The 22,011-nt window shown below is 46.9% G+C and overlaps 1 protein-coding gene across 14 annotated transcripts in view; it reads left to right on the top strand.

Moving 5' to 3' along the window:
• RBFOX3 (RNA binding fox-1 homolog 3) overlaps positions 1-22,011 on the top strand; it is a 458,629-nt gene that overhangs the window by 342,412 nt on the left and 94,206 nt on the right. Inside the window, exon 1 of one of the 14 annotated variants that reach the window (XM_077328142.1) lies at positions 6,483-7,003. The exons of the other annotated variants lie outside the window; for them this stretch is intronic. Coding sequence (XP_077184257.1) covers positions 6,986-7,003 — 18 coding nt within the window. The 5' untranslated portion in view covers positions 6,483-6,985. Of the gene's footprint in view, positions 1-6,482; positions 7,004-22,011 lie in introns of those variants that run through there. 14 annotated transcript variants of the gene reach the window in all.

Raw genomic sequence — 22,011 nt, 5'->3', positions numbered from 1 at the left:
CATTTGTTAATATTGTGATCAGAAGAGTGGAGTTAACATTTCCTGATAATCTATACAAGCATGATAATAGAATAGCTGCCAGTCTGCCTTATAGCAACAATAAATGAGGAACAGAAGTTAAACTTCAGTTACCTAACATTGCAAAAAGTATGAAAGACGGGTCTAGGTATAACCTGGGCCATGATATTCCCATTCCTTTCATTTTTGGCCCTGGAACACCCTCCATGATCCTGAAGCTGGTAGCCAAGTTCAAGATTCCTAGTTTTATTCGCTGATGAGTTATGCCAGCCACAAATGGACAGGTAGATGAAAATGCTGGTTACGTTATTATTAAAGATGTAGGGTAACAGCTAACCAAGTGATTTGTTTTGTTACTATACCCGGTTTGGATCAGGGTCATATGGGGGGGGGGCAGGTGGAATCTTTATCGGGGGTCCCATGTGGCTCTTGGCTGCCCTGCGTCACTGCTGCAGCTATGACTAGCCAGTCTTCTAGAGTGCCATGGCCTCTTGGGTGAGTTGGCAGTGGACCAAAGTATCATGGACAAGCTCCACTCTATCTGTTTGTGGCTTGCTAATCTGACATGAGTTTGCCACCTGAGCCTTTGTGTGGCATCATTCTGGGTCATTAAGCAAACATGACAGTCCAACCTGGTGCCAGGCAGGGTGTATGATTTCCCCTGTGTGTTAATTGCAGATGGATTTCTGTGTGTGTGTGTTCCTCTTGGACAATGTAATTTATCATTCTGCTGCCTCCTTGCTGGAACTAGTCATATCCCCCAAAGTCTCACTGTCTGCAATGGAACAAGCCCAGGCTGAAGGTCAGGAAATGGAGTGAGAGAGGTGAGAGTAAGCTTGAAAGACTCAGGCTGTGATCTTATTGGGCTGGTCCTTCTGGAGCAGAGTCAGGGATTAGTTTATAAACACCCAACTGTCAGCAACTAGATCAATAGCTGAATGCTCTGCCTTTCATAAAGAACACTGCTTTCTTCCTTCTGATAGTGTAGGTCATCCGATGGAAGGGTTAGTTCTAGTCACTGATCCATAATGCAAAGGGGGAAGCTGTGCTGAAGGCTACAGGATTGCACACTGCAATATATAATCCCATAATACAAGACAGCAGAAGGGCCATCGCCCAATCTAAAGTAGTGGATTAATTAACCAAGAAGGAGAAGCAAGACCACCCACTGCAAAGTACTTTGTTTGGGATGTTTATATTCTAAGAAAGATCTGTGAGAGCTTAGAAGGGGGACCAGGGTTTAACAGGTGCTGATATGCCTACCATCCGTGGAACATTTGAGCTGTGAAACAAATAGAAACCCCTGTTCCGTTTGAACTGTCCCATCAATAATTTAGCTGCCAATTATTTACAAATGGCATGAGTATGGCATGCAGATTGCTAGTTCTAATTCACATTAGTCAATGGAACAGTTGGCCTTGAGGGAACCCTCTTGCCCTCTAAAACGATCAGCAGAAACTCACTGATGGAGACAGAATTGGCTAGAAAACTGCACCCAAAGAAAATACCAGTCAATGGTATTCCATAAGGTTGGAGGGAGGAGAGCAGTGAGGTGCCACAGGGCTCAGTACTGCCTCTGGTACTTTTCAACATTTTGATCAATTATCTGGATGAGGGGGTAGGGGACTCATTAAATTTGCAGATGACACCAAATTGGGAGGAATAGTGAACACCCCAGGATAGAATTCAACAAGATCTGAACATGCTAGAGAAGTGGGCAAATAAGAAAAAGATGCAATTCAATAAGGGGAAGTGCAGAGTTCTACATCTGGGTCACAGAAATGAGAAGGTTGCATACTGGATGGGAGATACACTTCTGGGTAGCAGTGTGTGTGACCGTGATCTTGGGGTACTTGTGAACTGTAAGCTAAATATGAGCAGACAGTGTAATGTGAAGGTGTTGTTGTTAGTTGCGAAGTTGTGTCTGTCCCATCGCAACCCCATGGACAATGATCCAAGCCTTCCTGTCCTCTACCATTCCCCTGATTCTATTTAAGCTCGCACCAACTGTTTAAGTGACTCCATCCATCCCCCTCATTCTCTGTCGTCCCCTTCTTCTTTTGCCCTCAGTCGCTTCCAGCATTAGGCTCTTCTCCAGGGCGTCCTTCCTTCTCATGAGATGGCCAAAGTATGTGAGTTTCATCTTCAGGATCTGGCCTTCTAAGGAGCAGTCAGGGCTGATCTCCTCTAGGACTGACGAGTTTGTTCACCTTGCAGTCCAAGGGACTCGCAAGAGTCTTCTCCAGCACCAGTGCTGGAGAATGTGGAGGTAAAGAATATCAACAGAGACATCACATCAAAATCACATGATGTCATAGTCCCACTGTACACTGCATTGGTCAGACCACACCAGGAGTACTATGTGCCGTTTTGGAGGCATCACTTCTGAAAGAACGTGGACAAAATTGAGAGGGTTCAGAGGAGAGTGACGAGGATGATCTGGGGCCTGGGGACCAATCCCTATAAGGAAAGGCTGAGGGACTTGGGAATGTTCAGCCTGGAGAAGAGGAAGTGGAGAGGGGACACAGTTGCTGTCTTTAAGTATTTGAAATAGGCTTGTGTACTTTGGTGCGCTTTGGCTGCTTTGGCAGCCATTCAAACCCTAGGCAGTCAGTGCTACAGCGCGGAGGGGAAGGGCGGTGCCGGTGGCGCCATGCAACCCAGTGCCCGCATGCAGGCGCAGCATGTGTGTGCCGACTGGTGCACTGCCACCAGCACCGCCCCTCCTCTCCTCCCTGTGCCGTGGCACTCGCCACCTCAGGCTTGAATGACCGCCAAAGCAGCCAAAGAGTGTCGAAGCACAAAAGCCTAATGTTATTTGGAGGAGGGCTGGGAAAGGTTCCTGTTAGCAGCAGAGGATAGGACCTGCAGTTAATGGGTTTAAACTAGGTGGAGAATGATATTGGCTAGATAGGGGGGGGGGGGGAGATCATAGAGTAGTTCAGCAGTGGAATCGGCTGCCTAAGGAGTTGGTGAGCTCCCCCTCACTGACAGTCTTCAAGCAGTGGTTGGATAGATACTTTTCCTGGATGCTTTAGCCTGATCCGGCATTGAACAGGGGGTTGGACTAGATGGCCTGTATGGCCCCTTCCAAATCTCTGTTTCTATGATTGAATGTCCAGTTAATATCAATGTCTGAAGGCTCAACCCGTCAGTCCTCTGATTGTTGCCTTTCTTGTGGCCGGAATGATTCTGTGGTATGATGCTCAAATGCTCCTGAGCATTAGTCTTGCACAGAATTCCAGAACTCTGTTCTCTCACATCTGGGATGGATGCAAAGTTTCCTCAGTCTGTTTCCTGTATTTTTACTTTGTGGTCCAGTCTAATATAGTACAGTGTGTAGTTTAACCTACTTATGCTGTGTATTTCTCACAGCATAGACAAACAGCACAGTGTTATATTGCCTGTTCCATTATGCCGGGCTTCATCACAAAAAGAAGAGAAAGAAATATGGTGTGATAGCATGGGGATGACCTAGGATCTGAGAGACATAGGTTCAGGTCCCCGCCCTGAGTCAGCTGGCCAGGAGGGGCAGCATATAAATCTAATAATAATTAAATTTTAAAAATAAGTAGAATAAATACTCTGTAATACAGGTTTTCAGGATGACCTTTGGCCAAGAAGACACACTCAGCCTAACCTACATCATAGGGTTGTTGTTACAAGGAAAAAGTGAAACAGGGGGATGCTATTGCAAGCATCTTTGAGCCCTCACTGGGGAGAAAAACAGAGTATAAATATCTAAATTAATGACTTAATAGCATTTAGTTCTTCCCTCAGATTGACAGAGGCTAAAAATCTGGCTGCCTTGTCTCCTGTTTGCTCCTGGATCCAGGGCTGTCTTAGTGCCTGTGGCCTTCCAGGAATAATAACGTTAAAGCAGCTACAGAGATGATGGACACCATGTGAGCTCTCCATGCAAATACACTGGAACTTTCCCCCCCAGCCATGAAAAATGCCACAATGGTCTCCCTAAAGTCCCTAAAGTTTGGAACAGCGGTAGTCAAACTGCAGCCCTCCAGATGTCCATGGACTACAATTCCTATGAGCCCCTGCCAGCATTTGCAGAGGATAGGGCCTGCAGTTAATTGGTTTGCTGGCAGGGGCTCATGGGAATTGTAGTCCATGGACATCTGGAGGGCCGCAGTTTGACTACCCCTGGTTTGGAATAACAAACCTTTCTCACAGGCTCTTAAGGTGGAGATCCAGATGCAATCCCTGCTTATCCAGTGGGAAAGCTCAGGATTCAAATCTGCTTCCTTCTCCATTCCCACTTGAGTGATGCCAATAATCTACCACTCCTCCTGCCCTCCCCTCCAAATGTTTTTTTTTTAATTGCAGTAACAATAGCACCTGCTCTCTGGGGATGCTCCAGAAAGTTAAAAGTGAAAAACAATGACTCCATCCCCCCCTCCCCCATCTCCTTCACCAGATTCACAGTGTGCTTCATGATTTAAGACAGTGGTCCCCAACCTTTTTATCACCTGGGACCGGTCAACGCTTGACAATTTTACTGAGGCCCGGGGGGGGGGGTAGTCTTTTGCCGATGGATGTCGCCACTGCCTGAGCTCCTGCTCCACTTGCTTTCCTGCCAGCAACCCTGACTTCCTGCTGCCCACTGGGGGGCGCTGCCAGCAGCAGCTGCGCAGTGCCATGCCGAGGGGGAGCCCCAGCCATGGCGACCGCTGGAGAGCACCAAAGGTGAGCCGGCAGCAGAGTGGCAGGGCAGCCCCTAAGGCAGCAGCCGAGGAAGAGCCTCGGACCGGTACCGACTGATCCGCGGACCGGTCCTGGTCCCCGGACCGGGGGTTGGGGACCACTGATTTAAGATACAACCGGCCACTTTGAAACATTTGTGCAGAAAAACAGTGGCATAATGGCAGCCAATGTGCCTTGTTTTCATGCCTGCATGGTGATTGAGTGCATATCAACACCAGAATGTGTATGTGGCACTGCCAAGGACCAAACCTGAGGTCCAAGGCAGGATCCAGACAGATGCAAAAACAGCCAACAAGCTGCAAGGATCCCCACCCGTGGGATCCAGTCGGTTTAAATTAATCATGTTTGATCCAGCCAATCACATGCTTGATTCTTTTGTCTGTTTTGTGTATATAAATCGGGGTTTTCTCGGGGGGGGGGGGTAGTCTTGTCGCCTGCCACAACATATACTCACTGCTAAGATCACTAATAAAGAGCTGTTTGTTTGCCCAGTAGCCTGGTGTCTCATCCATGAACCCATGGATTTAACAACAACCCCCCCCTCCCATTATTTGGGTGATTTGACTACCATGGGAATCAAGGGATTGTGGAGGGGGGGTACAATTTCTCTTGACCAGTGATGGGAGAAAACCACAGATGCAGAATGCCAGGCATAAATTTGGAGTCTACGTTGAGAATCTGATGCGGTGAAAACGCACCAGCAAATCATAGCTGCGGAATCTGTCCCAGAGTTTCCTTCTTGAACAGGGACTGTCCAGGGAGGGGCCCTGGGCTCTAGCATCACAGTGCTTTGGCAGAGGAAGGGAGGTAATTAAGGCAACTAAGGCAGGGATGCCGGTCCATCTTCTGATCTGGGGGAGCATCTGGGGCATGAACATACCAACAGCAGGGGGCATCTTGGGACTTCTCCCTCACAAAACCTTCCCCGTCTTGCTCCTTCCGAGGCAGAAACACTGTGAATACAACTGCAGTTCCCCTTCTTGACCCTTGTGAGGGGAACAGAGCCTTTCTCAGGGGGATCTCGCATGTGGCAGCATCCCCACCAAAGGAAAAAGCATAGCAACAAGGGTCAAGCAAGATGGGAAAGTAAAATAAAGAAGCATGCTACTGTACAACATATGCTGTATCTTCCATTACCACCACTGCCATGGCATTTACCAGAAACTCCAGTTCAGCCTGGTAGAGAAATGCGCTGCTCTCAAATTAATACGGGCCATGAAAACTTCCTCCCAAAGAACCGTGGCTCTCCAATCTTTTGCAAGCTTGTCCAAGGTCCTTGGTTTCCTAGTCAGCCAGCGCTTTGTCACATACCCTTTCCCTCACCATTGCCACAATGGGACTCTGACTCCAGCCAGACCTCTGGGCCTTTTCTCTGTAGCCTTTCAGCTAAGAGACCTGGCTCTTGGCATGCTCCCGTGAAGCTGAAGGCTGGATGCCTTGTAAACCAGGGGCTTACCAGCTGTCCTGGCCCTCCTAAATCATAGCAAGCCCTGCTGTCAGTAACATGGCAAGGGCAGAGAGCCGCCAGAGAGCTGGAGGCTCAGCACCAGTCAGGAGAAAGCTGGCGCCTCACAGGTTAATTACATGAGCGGCCAGTTCCCTTATTGACAGGGTAGCTTGGAAAATGCTGAGGCAGGACATACACTGCAGAGTGTCAGAGCGGCGGGAGCCTCCGCTCCCAGCTGCCTCTCTCTTTCCCTTTCTTTCTTTCCTTCTCTCACACAGACACGCATCCTCCCGGTGCAGCCCCTCCACCCCCACCCATCCCGTCCACAGCCGACCTGCCAACTTAGCCTGCTGGTCCGGCAGCTGAAGCACCTTTTCTCTGACTGGAGCCAAATATCCAGCCTGAAACCCCTGTGCTGCGAGCCATCCCTCTTCCAGCACTGTGTGGAGAACAGGCTGGGCTCTGAGCTGTCTTTGCTTCTTGCCCATTTCCCTCCCACTGGGTGGTGTTTTTTGCTGTCCAACCCCACCCCCAACTTCCTGTGGTCAGGGTCTTGCTCCCTTTACCACCCAACTGGAAGCCCCCCCCCCATACACACACACACACCTGAAATTCCTGCATCAGGCTGGCACATCGGATACCCATGGCCAACTCTGAGGCTCTCGGCGGCCTGCAGCGATTGTCAACGGGGCCGTGCCACTGAAAGGGGAAACCCCAGCCGACATCACAGGACAGGGGACACATCCAACGGCCTGGGCCGGATCGCCTCTCCGTGGCTCTGTGGACATCCCTGCTGCCAGCATGATGATGTATTTCTGGGTAGGTCCTGGCTTTGGGTCTGTTTCGGGAGAATCCAGATTGGCTTGTTGTGTGTTATTGCTGGTTGCCAGAGTTTTGGTGTCTAGTTGGAGTTGGGTGTTCTCATGCAAAGGTTTTTGCTACTTCCTTCAGTGCCCAGTAGGCGTGAGCTCCTGATCTTAATTTTCTATCATGATTCTGAATTTCAGTAGTGGCAGTTGATACTATCCCCCTGCCTGGACTGCGTTGCCATGCTTTGTGTTAGCCTCACCAGGGGATATTCCTCCAAGTGCAATTAGAGGGGGGATCCTCTGCTTCTATACGTACAAACATCCATCCAATGGCCTAGGCACCCGGCTGAAGGTGTGTGCTTCTCAGGTACCTTGTCTCCCTGCTGTGTGCTCATTGGAATCACAGCTGATGTAGTAAATCTCTGTCTGACAGTGGAAGAGCCCTCTCTAGATTTGTGCATTACTCTGAAGAGGCTGGGATTACAGATTAACTGTTATCTGGTATCCTGGGGGGGAAGGGGGGGGAGTAGTGTGAGCCTGACAATTACAAGTTCTTGTAGCAGCCTATTGCTTCCTTCTTTTACCTGCCATTATTGTATCTGAGTTCCCAGCAGATTAGTCAATGCAGAATGGAATGCAGGCCCCTGATTCAATGATATCCCAGACAGAATCCTAAATTTCTAGTTTTGTCTTCTGCACCATTGGTGTTATGGAATTGGCGAGGTGGATGGGGAACCGGTTTTTGCAAGAAAGGCACTGCGCAATTGGATTATGCATGAAAGAGGCTTCTTTGAGTCTTCAGGACTTCATCATCTAGGTAGATGAGTTAAGACATTCAGCCAGGTGACAAAGGAATCGTTTCTGAAATCAAGAATACACTTCAATCTTAACTGTTCGTTAAGGTGAAGCAGGGCCTTGCTAGGGTTGGCATTTCACCCCTGCTTACTTGTTAAAGTGGGCCAGCTAAAGAGGGCTGATGTGCCCCAATGGCCAATGTTCACTTTTAAGATATTTTAACAATTCCCAAGAGAACTAATATCCTGTTGCAAAATTTTTGCTTTTTCAACCTCCTCTTTACTCTACCTTCCCAGCAGCTCCAAATTCTTGAGGTATCTGACAAGTACACTTTGGGAAACCGTCACTGCCCTCTCTGCTCCTCCAAACCATTGTGTTTTACTGCCGTGGCAAGTCACGGTGGCTGATTCGAAAGTGCTCAGCTTAATTTGGATCCAGATGTTGCTGGGCTGCTGCCTGACACAGGTGGAGAAATGCTAGAATTGACAGAAACGTTGCAGATGCAAGAAGGACAAGGCACCCTAAGACTTGCAACCAGTCACAGTCATATTAATTCCTCTGCAGGTCCAGCCATGAGAATTCCACCCCAGCAGCCATGGTTTGGCCTTGATACATTTCCCAGCAAACACTTAAATATGACGTATTCGTGCTTAGAAAGCAGGTTGCAGCAAACAGAATATCGGTACCGGGGGGGGAAAAAGAGTGCCAAGTAACTCCTTGTTTAGAGAAGGAGCTTGACCACTGCTAGCCTTATCGGTTGCTAGAGAGAAACCCTATATAATTGTACTTCCTTGCCTCTTGTTAAATATGATGTATGTATCAGTTATGGTGTGTGGGAAAGCTGCTAACAACTGATGTGGATGACTGATGTAGAAATTAGTTCACTTTTGTGCATAGACAGACCAGAGGTGATGCTTCTTGGTCAAGCAGTGATCCTGTGGGGTGTGTACAGAAATATGCTTGAAGTAAGCCCAGTTGGGCTTGGGGCTGTCATCATTGCTCTTTGTGCTTGCAGCACTGGGATATCATCCCCTAAATATATGATGGAGACATTGGGGCTGATAGTTTTCACCTGGAGCATGAAACCAACCTTATGGCTGACCTGGAGGCAATAGCAAAAAGTTTGTAAGGTAGATGCTTCTCTAGAGCTGACCAAAATGTGACCCAGCGATAAATGTGACATTGCTGTGCATACCAGAGGTGCACAGGCTATGGGATTCATAGACAGTTGCAACAGCTAAGAACCCATGATGTCCCTTTCTGTTTCCTGCAACAGAAGTGGCTTCACTCTTGTCGCATTGCAATGCTCCTTGTGCCCCCAACATTGACCTAGGTCAGAACTGAACTTATATGCAGAGGGTAGACAATAAACCAGGATTGAAGAAGCCAGAATACAACCTAAAAGAGCATCACATTCAAGTCAACAGGGCTAGGACTGAGCAAGAACCAAGATCTGTTTTAAAGTCTTTGTGTCATCAGCTTCCTGGCCAGTTTTTAATCACAATAATGAGGGGGGGGGGAATCTATATTTGCATATGCTAGATGAATGGCAGCTTTTGGATTTACTTCTTCTATTCTATTTATATCCTTCCATTCCCACATAGTTGTCAGTTTGACATAATCAAGTGATAACACTGAGGATATAACACTTGACCACTTGTCCAAACGCAGAGTGAATTTGAATTTCTGAAGAGCCATGACCTGCCCACACTTCTTTAGCAGGCTTTGCTTAGGGAGCCTTTGCCCTCTTGACATCCAGGCAACATCCAAGGGAACTGAAAGGGTCTATGAAGCCTCTATGTTGTCGCTGCTTGTGCCATGCTGACAGGTGCCTACGTCAGACTTACCACAGGTGGCTGGCTGGCTGGCTGCAGGAAGGATTCTAAGATTTTCAACCAGTAAAAAAGGGCAGCAGAAAAAGTGACAGTAGTTTTCATATATGAAGATGGCTCCCAATGACAGTCCTTGCTAAACTGGACATGGGCACAAAATACTGGAGACAGGGATTATGAAAAGAAATTTTGCAAACCTTTCTTGGTACCCTCAGATACAATCTTTGATCATCTCCAAACAGGAACCTGCACAGACAAACCAAATGTGCAGTCCCAGCAAACATGAACACTGCTGCAAGAAACTCTCAGGATCGCAGCAGTCACAGAAGTGGCCATGGAATTTTCTTGGCCGGACCATGTGTTAGGAGTCCTGGTCCTGACCTGGTGGAATAAGCTCTTGGAGGAGCTGAGGGCCCTGACGGGGCTATCTTAGTTCCACAGGGCCTGCAAGACGAAGCTCTTCCGCCAGGCATTTGGTTGAGGCCAGGATAGGAAGATCGGGTCCCCCCTGTAGAGGCCCCATAGGCCAGACATCTGGGCAGAATATACCCTCCCCCGGGTGGTGGGGTGTTGTTACTGTCAGACAGGGGCACGTGGGGAAGGGAAGAGATAGATTGGATTTTGCCACCAGCATTTGGTATTTTGTACTTCGTAATTTTAGGTGGGGCTTATGTTTTACTGTTTCTACTGTAGACCACCATGAGCCAGCAGGGAGTGGCGGTCAACAAATTTAAATATAAATAAATAAAAAATAAATAACATACGTTGCTGCAAAAGAGCCAAGATGACTTGCAAGAGAGTAGGGAAATTCTGTGAACTAGACCCCCACATTTCCTCATCCACATTTAAACGTTTGCCAGATCAGGGGTTTCTTTTTAAATCCATGATGAAAATGAGTGTGTCAGGTGGGGAGTGTGAGAGAGCATCTACGCCTGTATGAAGAAGTATTGCAATATGCCTCCAATGGCTGATTCTCACTTTACATTTTGTATTCTGGAAGGCATTCTCCGGTGTAGAGAATTAAATATACGTCTCTTTTAAAAAGCAACAATCCAAAAGCAGCAGACAGGAAGGAATCAGTCCTCCGCTTCTGATTTCATTTCAAAAGACATACACTGACTGTACACATTCCCATTTGTCACAGGTGATGTGGTGCCCATATATTTTGTACTTGCGCATACCTTACCAGGCTACAAAAACCCAGCGAAATTGGCCTTTGTTTATTATGAAACTTCATTGGCAACTTGAGGGCCTGAAACCCCCTGTGTGTGCATGCAGGCAGACTTGTGATTGGCTATAGGCTGATACTTTGGAATTAAGTTTTAATCTCACTAGCAATTTCAAAGTGAAACTGAGCCGAGGGAATGGCAGTCCCTCGGAGCCTGCTCAGCAGTGTGCTTTAGGGAGCTGGATGTGTAATTACGGTGACGTTTAGTGTAATTAGAATCAGAACTCCCCACCCCGGGCTCTTCCCTAACAAGCTATGGATCAAAACAAAGGGGCAGGAAGCGAGCAGCTTTCTGCTTTGTCTGCTCAAGATTCCCAGGCCCCAGGGATTAATTTAATGAGGGCCAAGGATCGGGAGTTGGGCTGTGGCTGACTTGTGGAATTTTCTCTATACTGGTGCAGAAACGGTTGGAGTGTTCTGTGGACTGTTTTTGTAATTAGTTTGCATAACAAAATGGCACTCACAGAGGTTCCTGTTCCAACAGGGTGTGTGTGTGTTTTAAAATCATGATGCAGTTTCTCTTGGTATCTTTAGAGCAGGGGTAGTCAAACTGTGGCCCTCCAGATGTCTGTGGACTACAATTCCCATGAGCCCCTGCCAGCATTGCTCATGGGAATTGTAGTCCATGGACATCTGGAGGGCCGCAGTTTGACTACCCCTGCTTTAGAGAGACTGTTCCTCTGAGTATTTCCATCAGCAGTTGCTTGCTTGGAGAGGTCCAGCCTAGCAACTTCTGTACCAGGTCCGAGTCCAGGTCACTAAAGAAACGGAAGCGCTTTGGCGGCTGCCTTGCAGCTGTTACTTTGAACAATGTCCACAATGCAGCTGGGACACTGCAGCAAACTGCTAAGGAGCCAACCCTTTTGCGTGCTTAACAAGTGGGATTTCACTGTCTCTCAAGAATTGTGGTTGCTGTGGCAGGGCACTAAAGTAGATGAATAGAGGGATGAAAGGATGTGCTTATAAATGAGCTGGAGGGGATGTAAGGTGTGGGATAAACAACCCGTTTGGAGCCAAGTCACAGGGTCTCTTTTCAGACAGGGAGCTCAGGGGCTGCATTCCTGTGTATGTGTAAAGTGCCGCCAAGCTGCAGCCGACTTATAGCAAACTCAGCAAGGGGCTGGGCTTCCAAGGCAAGTGAGAAGCAGAGGTGGCTTGCCATTGCCTTCCTCTGCAGAGGCTTCCTTGGTGGTCTCCCTTCCAAGTACTGTTCCCACTCAGCTTCCAGAATCTGACGAGTTTGCTCTCTCCTTTCCTGGCTGCATTCCTACAAAAACTGGAAAATAGTTCATGAGTGCATGCGGTGTTCCCCCTTCTCAAACAAAATGTGCAAAAGCTCCTTCCTCCAGTTTTACCCCTTTGGGGGCAGGCAAGTCCCGTTCCCTCCCCCCCACCTGCCATTCTTATAGTGCTTGTTTTGCATTTAGTATTTTCACCTAAACCCCTCATTTCTCTAGAGCAGGGGTAGTCAAACTTCAGTAGTAGTCCATGGACATCTGGAGGGCTGCAGTTTGACTACCCCTGCTCTAGATCCTCAGTTCTTATTTAGCAGCATGTCTAGTTCCTGCAGTGCATGTGCTCAGGCAGTTCATACTCAGTTCATACTCCCCACCCCTCGCATTTCTGACAGTGACAATTACCGGATGGCTGGAGCCGGGCAATTTATGCATGGTCAAGTCTTCACTTCTTGTGGAGACATTTCCTTCACAGAGACACTCTGAGTTACAATATTCAGCTCTATGATCCTCCGTGTCCACGCCCTAAGAGTCACCTGCTGAATGGCAATTTCTTTCCCAGCATAGCCTCTTAAGAGCTTGACCCTGAGATGCCGTTTGCCACCGGGCAGAGGGAGAGGGGTTGTGCATTACACTGTAGGCCCTTATTTCCTTCTCTGCCGAGCAAAATGCACCCTATTCTGCATTCCAACGAACAGCCAGCCAGGGACCCCATTCTGCTGCGAGCCATCTAATCTTGCCGTGTACACCCCGCATATTTCAGAAGCAGATCGGCCAGAACTCGTTGGGCTCAGCCAGGCTGCTTGTACTATCAGTCTCAGTGTTTTGTCTCCAGCCCCATACCTGGATACTGCCACGGGACACGGCCAGATTCTTGGTTTTGTGTCTGGGGGGGGGGGAATATAACCATTTGCAAGGGATCAAAACGCCTCTCTCCAAAGTCAAGCAGTTGTTTTGTGGGTTATTGTGGGTAATCTAGACCTTTCCCTAGGTAGTGCTTTGTGGCAGGGAAATTGCATTTTCTCATGACTCAAACCACAAGGCTCAGCATGAGGTTGCTGAGCTTCTCTTTACCCTTCCCTCAGGCCCAGAGAAATGTGGGGGAAATTGTTCACCTCACTCCAAGCCTCAGTGAACCAGGGAGCCCAGAGGAGGCGGCAAATGATTAACTGGGGGGGAGGGGCTGTTTTTAATTGATCCATAGACATGTAATTGATCGGTTGGATTACTCAATTCTTGTTGCAACCTTAATTATTACTAATCGTTAGGAGCTGAGTAATTTCTACCCCTGATACAACTCAAGTGAGGGTTGGGCCCATGTAGCCCTTTAAACACGCACACACCAAAGTGCCAAACAGGACTATTTCACATTCTTGCAGCAAACCCTCCCCCCTCCCATTTCATAGGCCTCTTCCCTTTCTTCTTTAAAAAAAAAAAACTGCACTCCCTCCCATGCAGCACAGTCTCCCCATTTGTTAGCAAAAACCAACACACATGAGTAATTGCTCTTCATCATTGTTGCTAGATGGAGTGAAATTACATTTCTGCAGCAAGACTTTGCCTTCATCTAGATCTGGTTCTGGTGGGTAGCTGTGTTGGTCTGAAGTAGCACAACAAAAATTGAGTCCAATAGCACCTTTAAGACCAGCAAAGATTTATTCATGGCGTGAGCATGCACTTGAAAGCTCTCACCTTGAATAAATCTTGTCTCAAAGGTGCTATTGGACTCAATTTTTGTTTAGATCTGGTTCTGTACAGATAGCATTATGAAAGGGTTTATTGGGGAGGGGGTGGTGTTGAGAAAAATGCCTAGGATTTGAAGAAGAGACTGCATATTGTAGCGAGAAGGGCAGCAGGAGGAATGCATATAGACCTGCGTGAAGCCATACACAGTCCCAGGCAACAGGCCATGCTGTCTCCCATAAATTTCGCCTTGAAGCTTTGTTCCACATTCCTCCCAGGCAGCAGTGGTTTTATGGGGCTTCTGCATGACATTATCATGCAGTCATCTGCTTTCTGGGTTTCCCAAACCCGCTTTGACCTGCCCATTCCTAAAAGTACTCCACCAGTTGGGGGGAGGGCAGGGGCAGATGCCAGGCAGGAGAGGATACCCAGGGAATACTCTTGTGTGGAAACTTCACTGCAAATGCAAACTCAGACATCTTTCCTACGTTCATCATTTGCCTGTTTCCCAATGAAGGGAAGTTTGACTCAGAAGCTTGTATCCTGAAAATCTTGAATCAAGCTCTTCTGTTTTCCAACTTGCCATATACTTTATTGTACTTCTTTTAGTCAAGCTCACAGGAGTCTCTTATGTATCCAGAAGGGTAGGCTATCAATGCTGTAAAGGGCCACCGCAGACCAGCTTTTAGCATATCTAGATCAGGCTTCGGTCCTTGATCTGTATCATTCTGGCTTCCTGGCTGGCCATGGGATGGTGATGGAATCTGTGCCCTAGTAGATGATCTCCAACACCAGTTGGACTGGTGTGGGGCGGTACTGTTCATGTTGTGAGGCCTCACAGCAACGTTGAGCTTAGTTGACCACAAGCTTCTTGCTTGCTGCCTCACTAGAGCTGGAATTTGAGGGACAGCCCTTCAATAGCTGATCTCTTTTCTCCAGGGCCATGGATAGAGGGTTGCTGTGGGTGATAGTCCCACCACTGCCAACTCCCTTGTGGGTCCCACAGGGCACGGTTCTGTCCCCCACTTTATTCAACATCTTGCTGGTCCAGAGATTTGGACTTGGGTGTCACCAATATGCTGATGACACTTAACTCTGGATGGCCAACCAGACTCGCCCCCTGACCCCTTTGCCAGTTGCCGGGAAGCAGTGACCGTTTGGCTCAGCCCAAGTCACCTGAAGCTCAATCCCTCAAAGATGGAGGTCCTGTGGCTGGGTAGGAAATGGCCAAAAGAGGAAGTGCACTTGCCCATCCTAGATGGGGTGCAGTTTATAGCTGCGCAGTCTGCTAAGAATTTAGGCATGATCTTTGATGCTTCCCTATCTATGGTCGCTAGAGTAGCACAGCTAGTATTTTATCATCTATGCCAAGCAAGGCTACTAGTGCCCTACTTGTCCCCAGAACACCTAGCCACAGTGATTCTTGTGACGGTCACCTCAGATTGGATTACTGCATTTCAATCTATGTGGGCCTGTCCTTGTCCCTGATCCAGTAATTGCAGTGGATCCAAGATGCAGGTGCTTGGGTTCTCATCAGAGCCCCATGTAGAGCCCCCATCAGGCCTGTCCTCATGCAGCTGCTTTGGCTTCCAGTTGAATTCTGGATCAGGTTCAAGGTTCTGATTTTAACCTTTAATGCCATATTCAGTCTGGGCCCCACATACCTGAGGAACAGCCTACTATATCCCCCCCCCCCCCAAGGGCACCACACTCAACCAATACATACAGGCTGGTGATCCCTAGCCCTCAAGAGGTACCTCTGGCCTCAACCAGAATAAATTCATACTTCCCTTCCTCATACCATACAGGCCCTCTTGACCCTAAGCACTGTGAATTTTCTTTAGTGCCCCTTCTAGCTATCCAAGACGCCTTCAGGAGAGAACTGGAAATTCCAGAGAGTGTTTGAGTTGGGTTTAGAAGAAGAAGAAGAAGAGTTGGTTCTTATATGCCGCTTTTCCCTACCCGAAGGAGGCTCAAAGCGGCTTACAGTCGCCTTCCCATTCCTCTCCCCACAACAGACACCCTGTGAGGTGGGTGAGGCCGAGAGAGCCCTGATATCACTGCTCGGTCAGAACAGTTTTATCAGTGCCGTGGCAAGCCCAAGGTCATCCAGCTGGCTGCATGTGGGGGACAGCGTCTTAGATAACTGAGGATATTTGAGATCCTTTTATGTTAATATTATAAACAGTTATTAATATTGAAACCTGCTCTCTATGTAGGGCGGTATATAAATAAAATAAATAAATAATGGTGAGCCATCTTGGGGATTTTGGGCTAAGAAGGAGGTTTATAAATATGTTCTGGAATTGACTAGAACTGTACTGGGAAAAAAACATTTGCTGCACAGTGATGGTCTGCACAGAACTTGCCAGTTCATCATGTTGGGGAACATTAACCCATTTGCATGGCTAATGCAGAATGTATTCCCTCTCTAACCTCCAACCTATTTTAAAGGGATTTATTTGTCCTCGCTGAGATCATTATGTAGCCAGATCTGACTGGATACGTGATGTTATAGCATCAGGCTCACTATAGGATCCCTGACTACTCAGAACAATGTAGTCAGAAAGCACAGAATTTTAAAAATAATATTTCTGCCATAGCGTATCAAGACTGTGAACAGGTATAGAACCCACGAATACCCACTTTCATTTTGAAAACTGAATGCAATAGAAATTTGGCACGGTGTATTCCCAAGCTTCCTTGCTTTAAAACAAATCCAATTATTTTTAAAATTGGAATTCCTGGATTTGGGGGCTATATTAGAGGCAGCCAGCTGGCTGTGATCACTGGAAGTGTGCTAGGGATAGTGAGATCAGGAAGGTAGGAATTACCTGCCTGGTTCATTCCCAAAAACCTTTCCAACTCATTATCCTGTCTCCAACAGCGGCAGCACCTGACTGCTTCAGAGCTTGGTGCCAGACTCCCCATGTGTTGGGCAGAACAGGGCTAATCTGCCCCGGGAAGCCCTCATCCAAATGGCCCCATATTGGAAGCCGGAAGGCTTATATCCTCTTCAGAGTTTGGTTATATTAAGTCATTTTTCTGGAGCATTTGATCAGAGCTTCAAGGTTTTTCAAGCCGAAGGGACCATTCAGTATGATCTCCTGCACATACAAGCTGCAACGTTCCAAATGTAATAAAGCAAGGCAATCTTGGTTCAAAGATCCTAAACATCAATAAGATCTGCTGCACTGCCCAAGCAAGATTTTCTGTGTTTGCTTGCTCTTACTGTTGGGTAGCTGCCTCATTATTTTTTCATGGGTGAATTTTGGTAATTTAACCACATGTTTTGGCCACTTCAAAGCTTTTACTGCTTGGTAGTGCAGACAAGCACTTAGGCAGCCACTGCCCAAGGCTATCCAGCAGTGAAAGCCACAGATTCACTCAATACGCCTGCACTGAATGTGGGAAATACTGATCATGTGGATGTCATGTATGCATCTTGGATTGTATGCCCCCCAGGTGGCTCTTACAGCTTCCCTTCAACCCAGCCTTCTTCCCAATGGATGACTGGGAAGTGGACATGAACCAGTATATTCCCAGGATGATTGGGTGCCCTGCTACCGGTGGGACCATTGTTGAGATTTGCTCATAGTGGTGACTAATCAGCATTAAAAATGATGTTGTGGCCATCGTGATTGCTCCCCTGCCTACAGGGTTCCCATCTCCCCGTTCCAGAATGAGTGAGCTGTCAGTCTTCTCCCAAGTCCAGTGATGATGATGTTATCCGTTCAGTCTCCGCCATGTGCCCCCCTGTCTCTGACTGCTTCTTGTGTCGAGCCAGCGGATCCTTTGGCAATCACTACTTTTGCTGCTGACCATGCCGAGCATTAATGATTTTTCTAATGAGTTTGATTGCATGATGTGTCCTAAGAAAGTGAGCTTTAGCTTCCCTTCTAATGACAGAGTTGGTTTGCTCATCTCTAAAAGTATCTTGTTGGTAACTTTGGCCGTCCATGGTATTCGCAGCATTCATCTCCAACACCATAATCTGAAAACATCTATTCTTCTCCTGTCTTTCTTCCTCAGGGTCCAGCTTTCACATCCATAGGTTGTTATGGGGAAGACAATGGCATTGACTAGCTGGCACTTTGCATTAAGGCTGATATCCTTACTCTTCCATATTCGGTCCATGCCTAACATTGTGTTTGATTTCACGGCTGCATCCACCACTTAGATTGATCATAGAGCCAAGAAAGATGAAATCATCAATACATTCAGTGTTCTCATTGTCAGTCATGACTTTGGTGCTCCTGCCAGTAGTTGTCATGATCTTGGTCTTTTTGATATTTAGGTATACTCCCATATTTTCACTTTCTTCTTTTAGTCTCTTTATCGGGATCTTCAGATCACGCTCCTATTCACCAAATCCAATACCAGCCCTTTAACAATGGAAGGGCTTATGAGACTTCCACTATAACCAGACTCCAGTGCTGCCCAGATGGACACACAGGGTCCTGTTCACTTGTTGACAAGTATAGCTGGAACCAACGGGAGGAGGGGTAAAAGCGATGGGGTGACGCCAGTGTGTCATGTGCCATGTCTGTCTCATGTCAAGGTTGATTTCTCCTGGGCTTGAGTTGTACTCCTGGTTGGTACCACTCCTTGCCTCTGTGCCCTGCCTCTGTGCCTGGTTATTCTCTGGCTCTTTGAAGTGCAGAGAACTCCTCTGTTATGCTAATGTTTTACTGCTGTGTTCCCGGATAGTATCGCTGTGTTCTCAGATAGACTGTAAACGTATCCTTTCCATGGCTTTAACACCTGCGTGTTGCCAAGACATCCTGTCTCTTGTTTTCCCATCATTGCTAACCAGACAAAGGGGAAGAATATTTCCATACGGCATATGGTGACAGGTGTAAGTGTGTGTGTGGTATGAAGGTATAACTGTTCTGGTTCCCCTAGACAAACTTGCCTTCAACAGTGTTTGCCTGTATAAGGTCTCCATCTGACTGCTTCCTGATTTCCTTCAATAAGGACTAACTTTAGTTTCATCCTAATGACAGGCAAACACCCTCTAGAGCAGGGGTAGTCAAACTGCAGCCCTCTAGATGTCCATGGAAATGCTGGCGGGGGCTCATGGGAATTGTAGTCCATAGACATCTGGAGGGCCGCAGTTTGACTACCCCTGCTCTAGACAGTATATAAAGCTCTTAAAAATATAAAGTTCTGAGATGGAACCAAGCTCTGTAATAGAACCAAGTTCAATTTGCTATATTTTAATTCTTACTTGCTCTAATCAAGAAATGAGAAAATAATCATAAAATTGTCTTAGGAATTCAATTATTTTCTGTTGGAATTTGTAACCAGTATTCAGCACTGTTAATGTTTATCTAATATTTTCTAGCCTTGCAGTTGAGAAAACCTCTAGTGAAACAAAAAATATTGGAACCTCTTCTAGCATGGTTTGGTTGATTTATTTGTGCAGCATTGCTTGTTGGAAAAATATTTTTTTCTAAATTATTTCCTCTGGATTACTTCAATTGCATATTAAGTTATCAGGATTAAAACAGAAAATAAACAAAACTTTTTAACTATTGCATAAATGTATAAATAGATATCATCCACACTTAGTTTTTTCACTTTTTTGTGATCCAGATGTAGAACTCTTATCCTTATTTAATTGCATCTTGTTCTCATTTCCAGCATGTTCAGATCTCATTCAACTCTATATCTTCTGGGGTGTTCGCTGCTCCTTCCAGTTTGGTTTTATCTGCAAATTTAATGAGGAGTTCTTCCACACTCTCACCCATATCATTGATTAAAATGTTGAAAAGTACTGAACCCTGTACCAAACTGTTCACCTCCCACCAATCTGATGAAATATGATTGACAAACACTCTTTGGGTGCAGTTTTCTAGCCTGCTCTACCCACCTATCTATCTGAAAATCCAGTCTACAGTCCTCCAGTTTACCTATCAAAACATCATAGGAAATCTTCTCAAAAGTTTTACTGAAATCCAGAAAAACAACATCAACTGCGTTACCACGATTTAATAAACCTGTCACTAGGACAAAGAAGGAAACTAGGTTATCTGGCAGGAACGGTTGGAGACAAATCTGTGCTGATTTCTCAGGATCAATACATTTTCCTTCAAATATTTGCAAAACACGCCCTTTAAAATCTGTTCCATTATCTTTCCTGCAATTTAGGTCAAATTCACTGGCCTGTAGCTTTGCGAGTCATTTCTCCTCCCTTTTTGGACATGGCTTGAGCATACAATAGTTCTTGTTTAAAGAGAGCCCAGCACTTGCTCTTTTCTCTTCCAGCATTCTGGTCCATGGGATGACTCTCATCATGTCTCTGCCCTAGGAAATTCTAACAGGCACATCTGACTATAAACTTCCTTGCCCCCCACCATCTTATAAGAAATTCTAGGAGGACATGGTCAGTCCCCCAGAAGGTCCCCACCTCCTTCACCCCACCCACCCAGTCTTGCCTGTTGGTCAGTATTAAGTTGAGTATGGATGAGCCTCTCATAGGTTCTTCCACCATTTGATAAATGAAATTGTCAGCCAGGCAGATTAGAAAATTGCACAACTCTGGAAAGTTAGTGTAGTTTTTTTCCCCAGTTTACATCAGGGGTATTGAAGTCACCCATTATTACAAGGTCCTGATGCTCAGATAGAGCCTCTTGTGGCGCAGAGTGGTAAGGCAGCTGTCTGAAAGCTTTGCCCACGAGGCTGGGAGTTCAATCCCAGCAGCCGGCTCAAGGTTGACTCAGCCTTCTATCCTTCCGAGGTCGGTAAAATGAGTACCCAGCTTGCTGCTGGGGGGTAAACGGTAATGACTGGGGAAGGCACTGGCAAACCACCCCGTATTGAGTCTGCCATGAAAACGCTGGAGGGCGTCACCCCAAGGGTCAGACATGACTCGGTGCTTGCACAGGGGATACCTTTACCTTTTTACCTTTACCTGATGCTCAGATATTGCATCAAGCTGCTCAAGGAGGGCAGCATCCACGCCTTCACTATGGTTGGGCAGTCTGTAGCGGAGGCCAATCACTATACACTTTGTATTTCCCTCCCTTATCTTCACCCAGGTGCTTTCCACTGAAGTATCACCCTGATCCTCAAAATTACAAATTGTCATAGTCTCACTGTATACCGCATTGGTCCGACCTCACCTGGAGTACTTTATGTAGCTCTGGTGGTCTCACTTCAAAAAGGAAATCATAGAGGAGGTACTTATTAAATTTGCAGATGACACTAAACTGGGAGGGGTAGCAAATAGAGTTCTGTGCTTCAGCGTCCGAAGCAGCCGTTCCAGATCGAAGCAGCCAGAGCCGTGGCGCGGGGGGGGGGGGGGGAGGTGCCATGGGAGGCGCACAACCCCAGTAGCAAACACACCAGAAGACAGAATCAGACTGCAAGTGACTTTGACAGGCTAGAAAACTGGGCCACAACAACTGATGAAAGATGTAGAGAAAGTGGAGCGTGTCCAGAGGAGGACTACTCAGATGGTGAGGGGTTTGGAGACCAAGTTGTATGGGGAAAGTTTGAGGGAGCTTGGTCTGTTTAGCCTGGAGAGAAGATGACTAAGAGGTGATATGATAACCATCTTGAAGGGCTGTCATATAGAAGATGGAGCAGAGTTGTTTTCTGTAGCCCCAGAGGGTCGGACCAGAACCAATGGATTGAAATAAATAACTTCAGATAAACATCTGGAAAAAATTCCTGACAGAGCGGTTCCTCAGTGGAACAGATGATGAGTTTTCCTTCTTTGGAAGTTTTTAAGCAGAGCTAGATAGTCATCTGACAGAAATGCTGTTTTTATGAACTTAGGCAGATTGTGAGTTGGTGGGCAGGATGCATCAGTGTTTGTCTCTTGTGGTCCTTCCTTGCATACCCAGGGAATTGCTGATCGCCACCATGGGATGGTAGGTGAATCTCCTCCAGGCCAGGCTGGATTCTGAAGATTTTTGGCTGGAAGGGGGGGTCACTTGGGCATGAAATTGGGGTCACGGTGGGTGTGCAGGTAGTTGTGAGTTCCTGCATTGTACATGGCGTTGGACTAGATGACCCTAGAGTCCCTTCCAACTCTATGATTCTATGATTCTAGGACAAAATTGAGAGGGTTCAGAAGAGAGCTATGATGATGAGACAAGGCCTGAGTGCCAAGCCCTATGAGGAAAGACTGGGTATCTTGGGAGTGTTTAGCTTGGAGAAGAGGAGGTCGAGAGGGAACATAATTACAGTCTTTAAGTACTTGAAAGATTATCACTTCAAAGAGCAAATATAAAGG

Source organism: Paroedura picta, chromosome 3, assembly GCF_049243985.1.
Source record: "Paroedura picta isolate Pp20150507F chromosome 3, Ppicta_v3.0, whole genome shotgun sequence".
NCBI classification, from domain to species: Eukaryota; Metazoa; Chordata; class Lepidosauria; order Squamata; family Gekkonidae; genus Paroedura; species Paroedura picta.
Note: the sequence above shows the minus strand (reverse complement) of the source record. Positions and strands in the feature narration are given on the sequence as shown.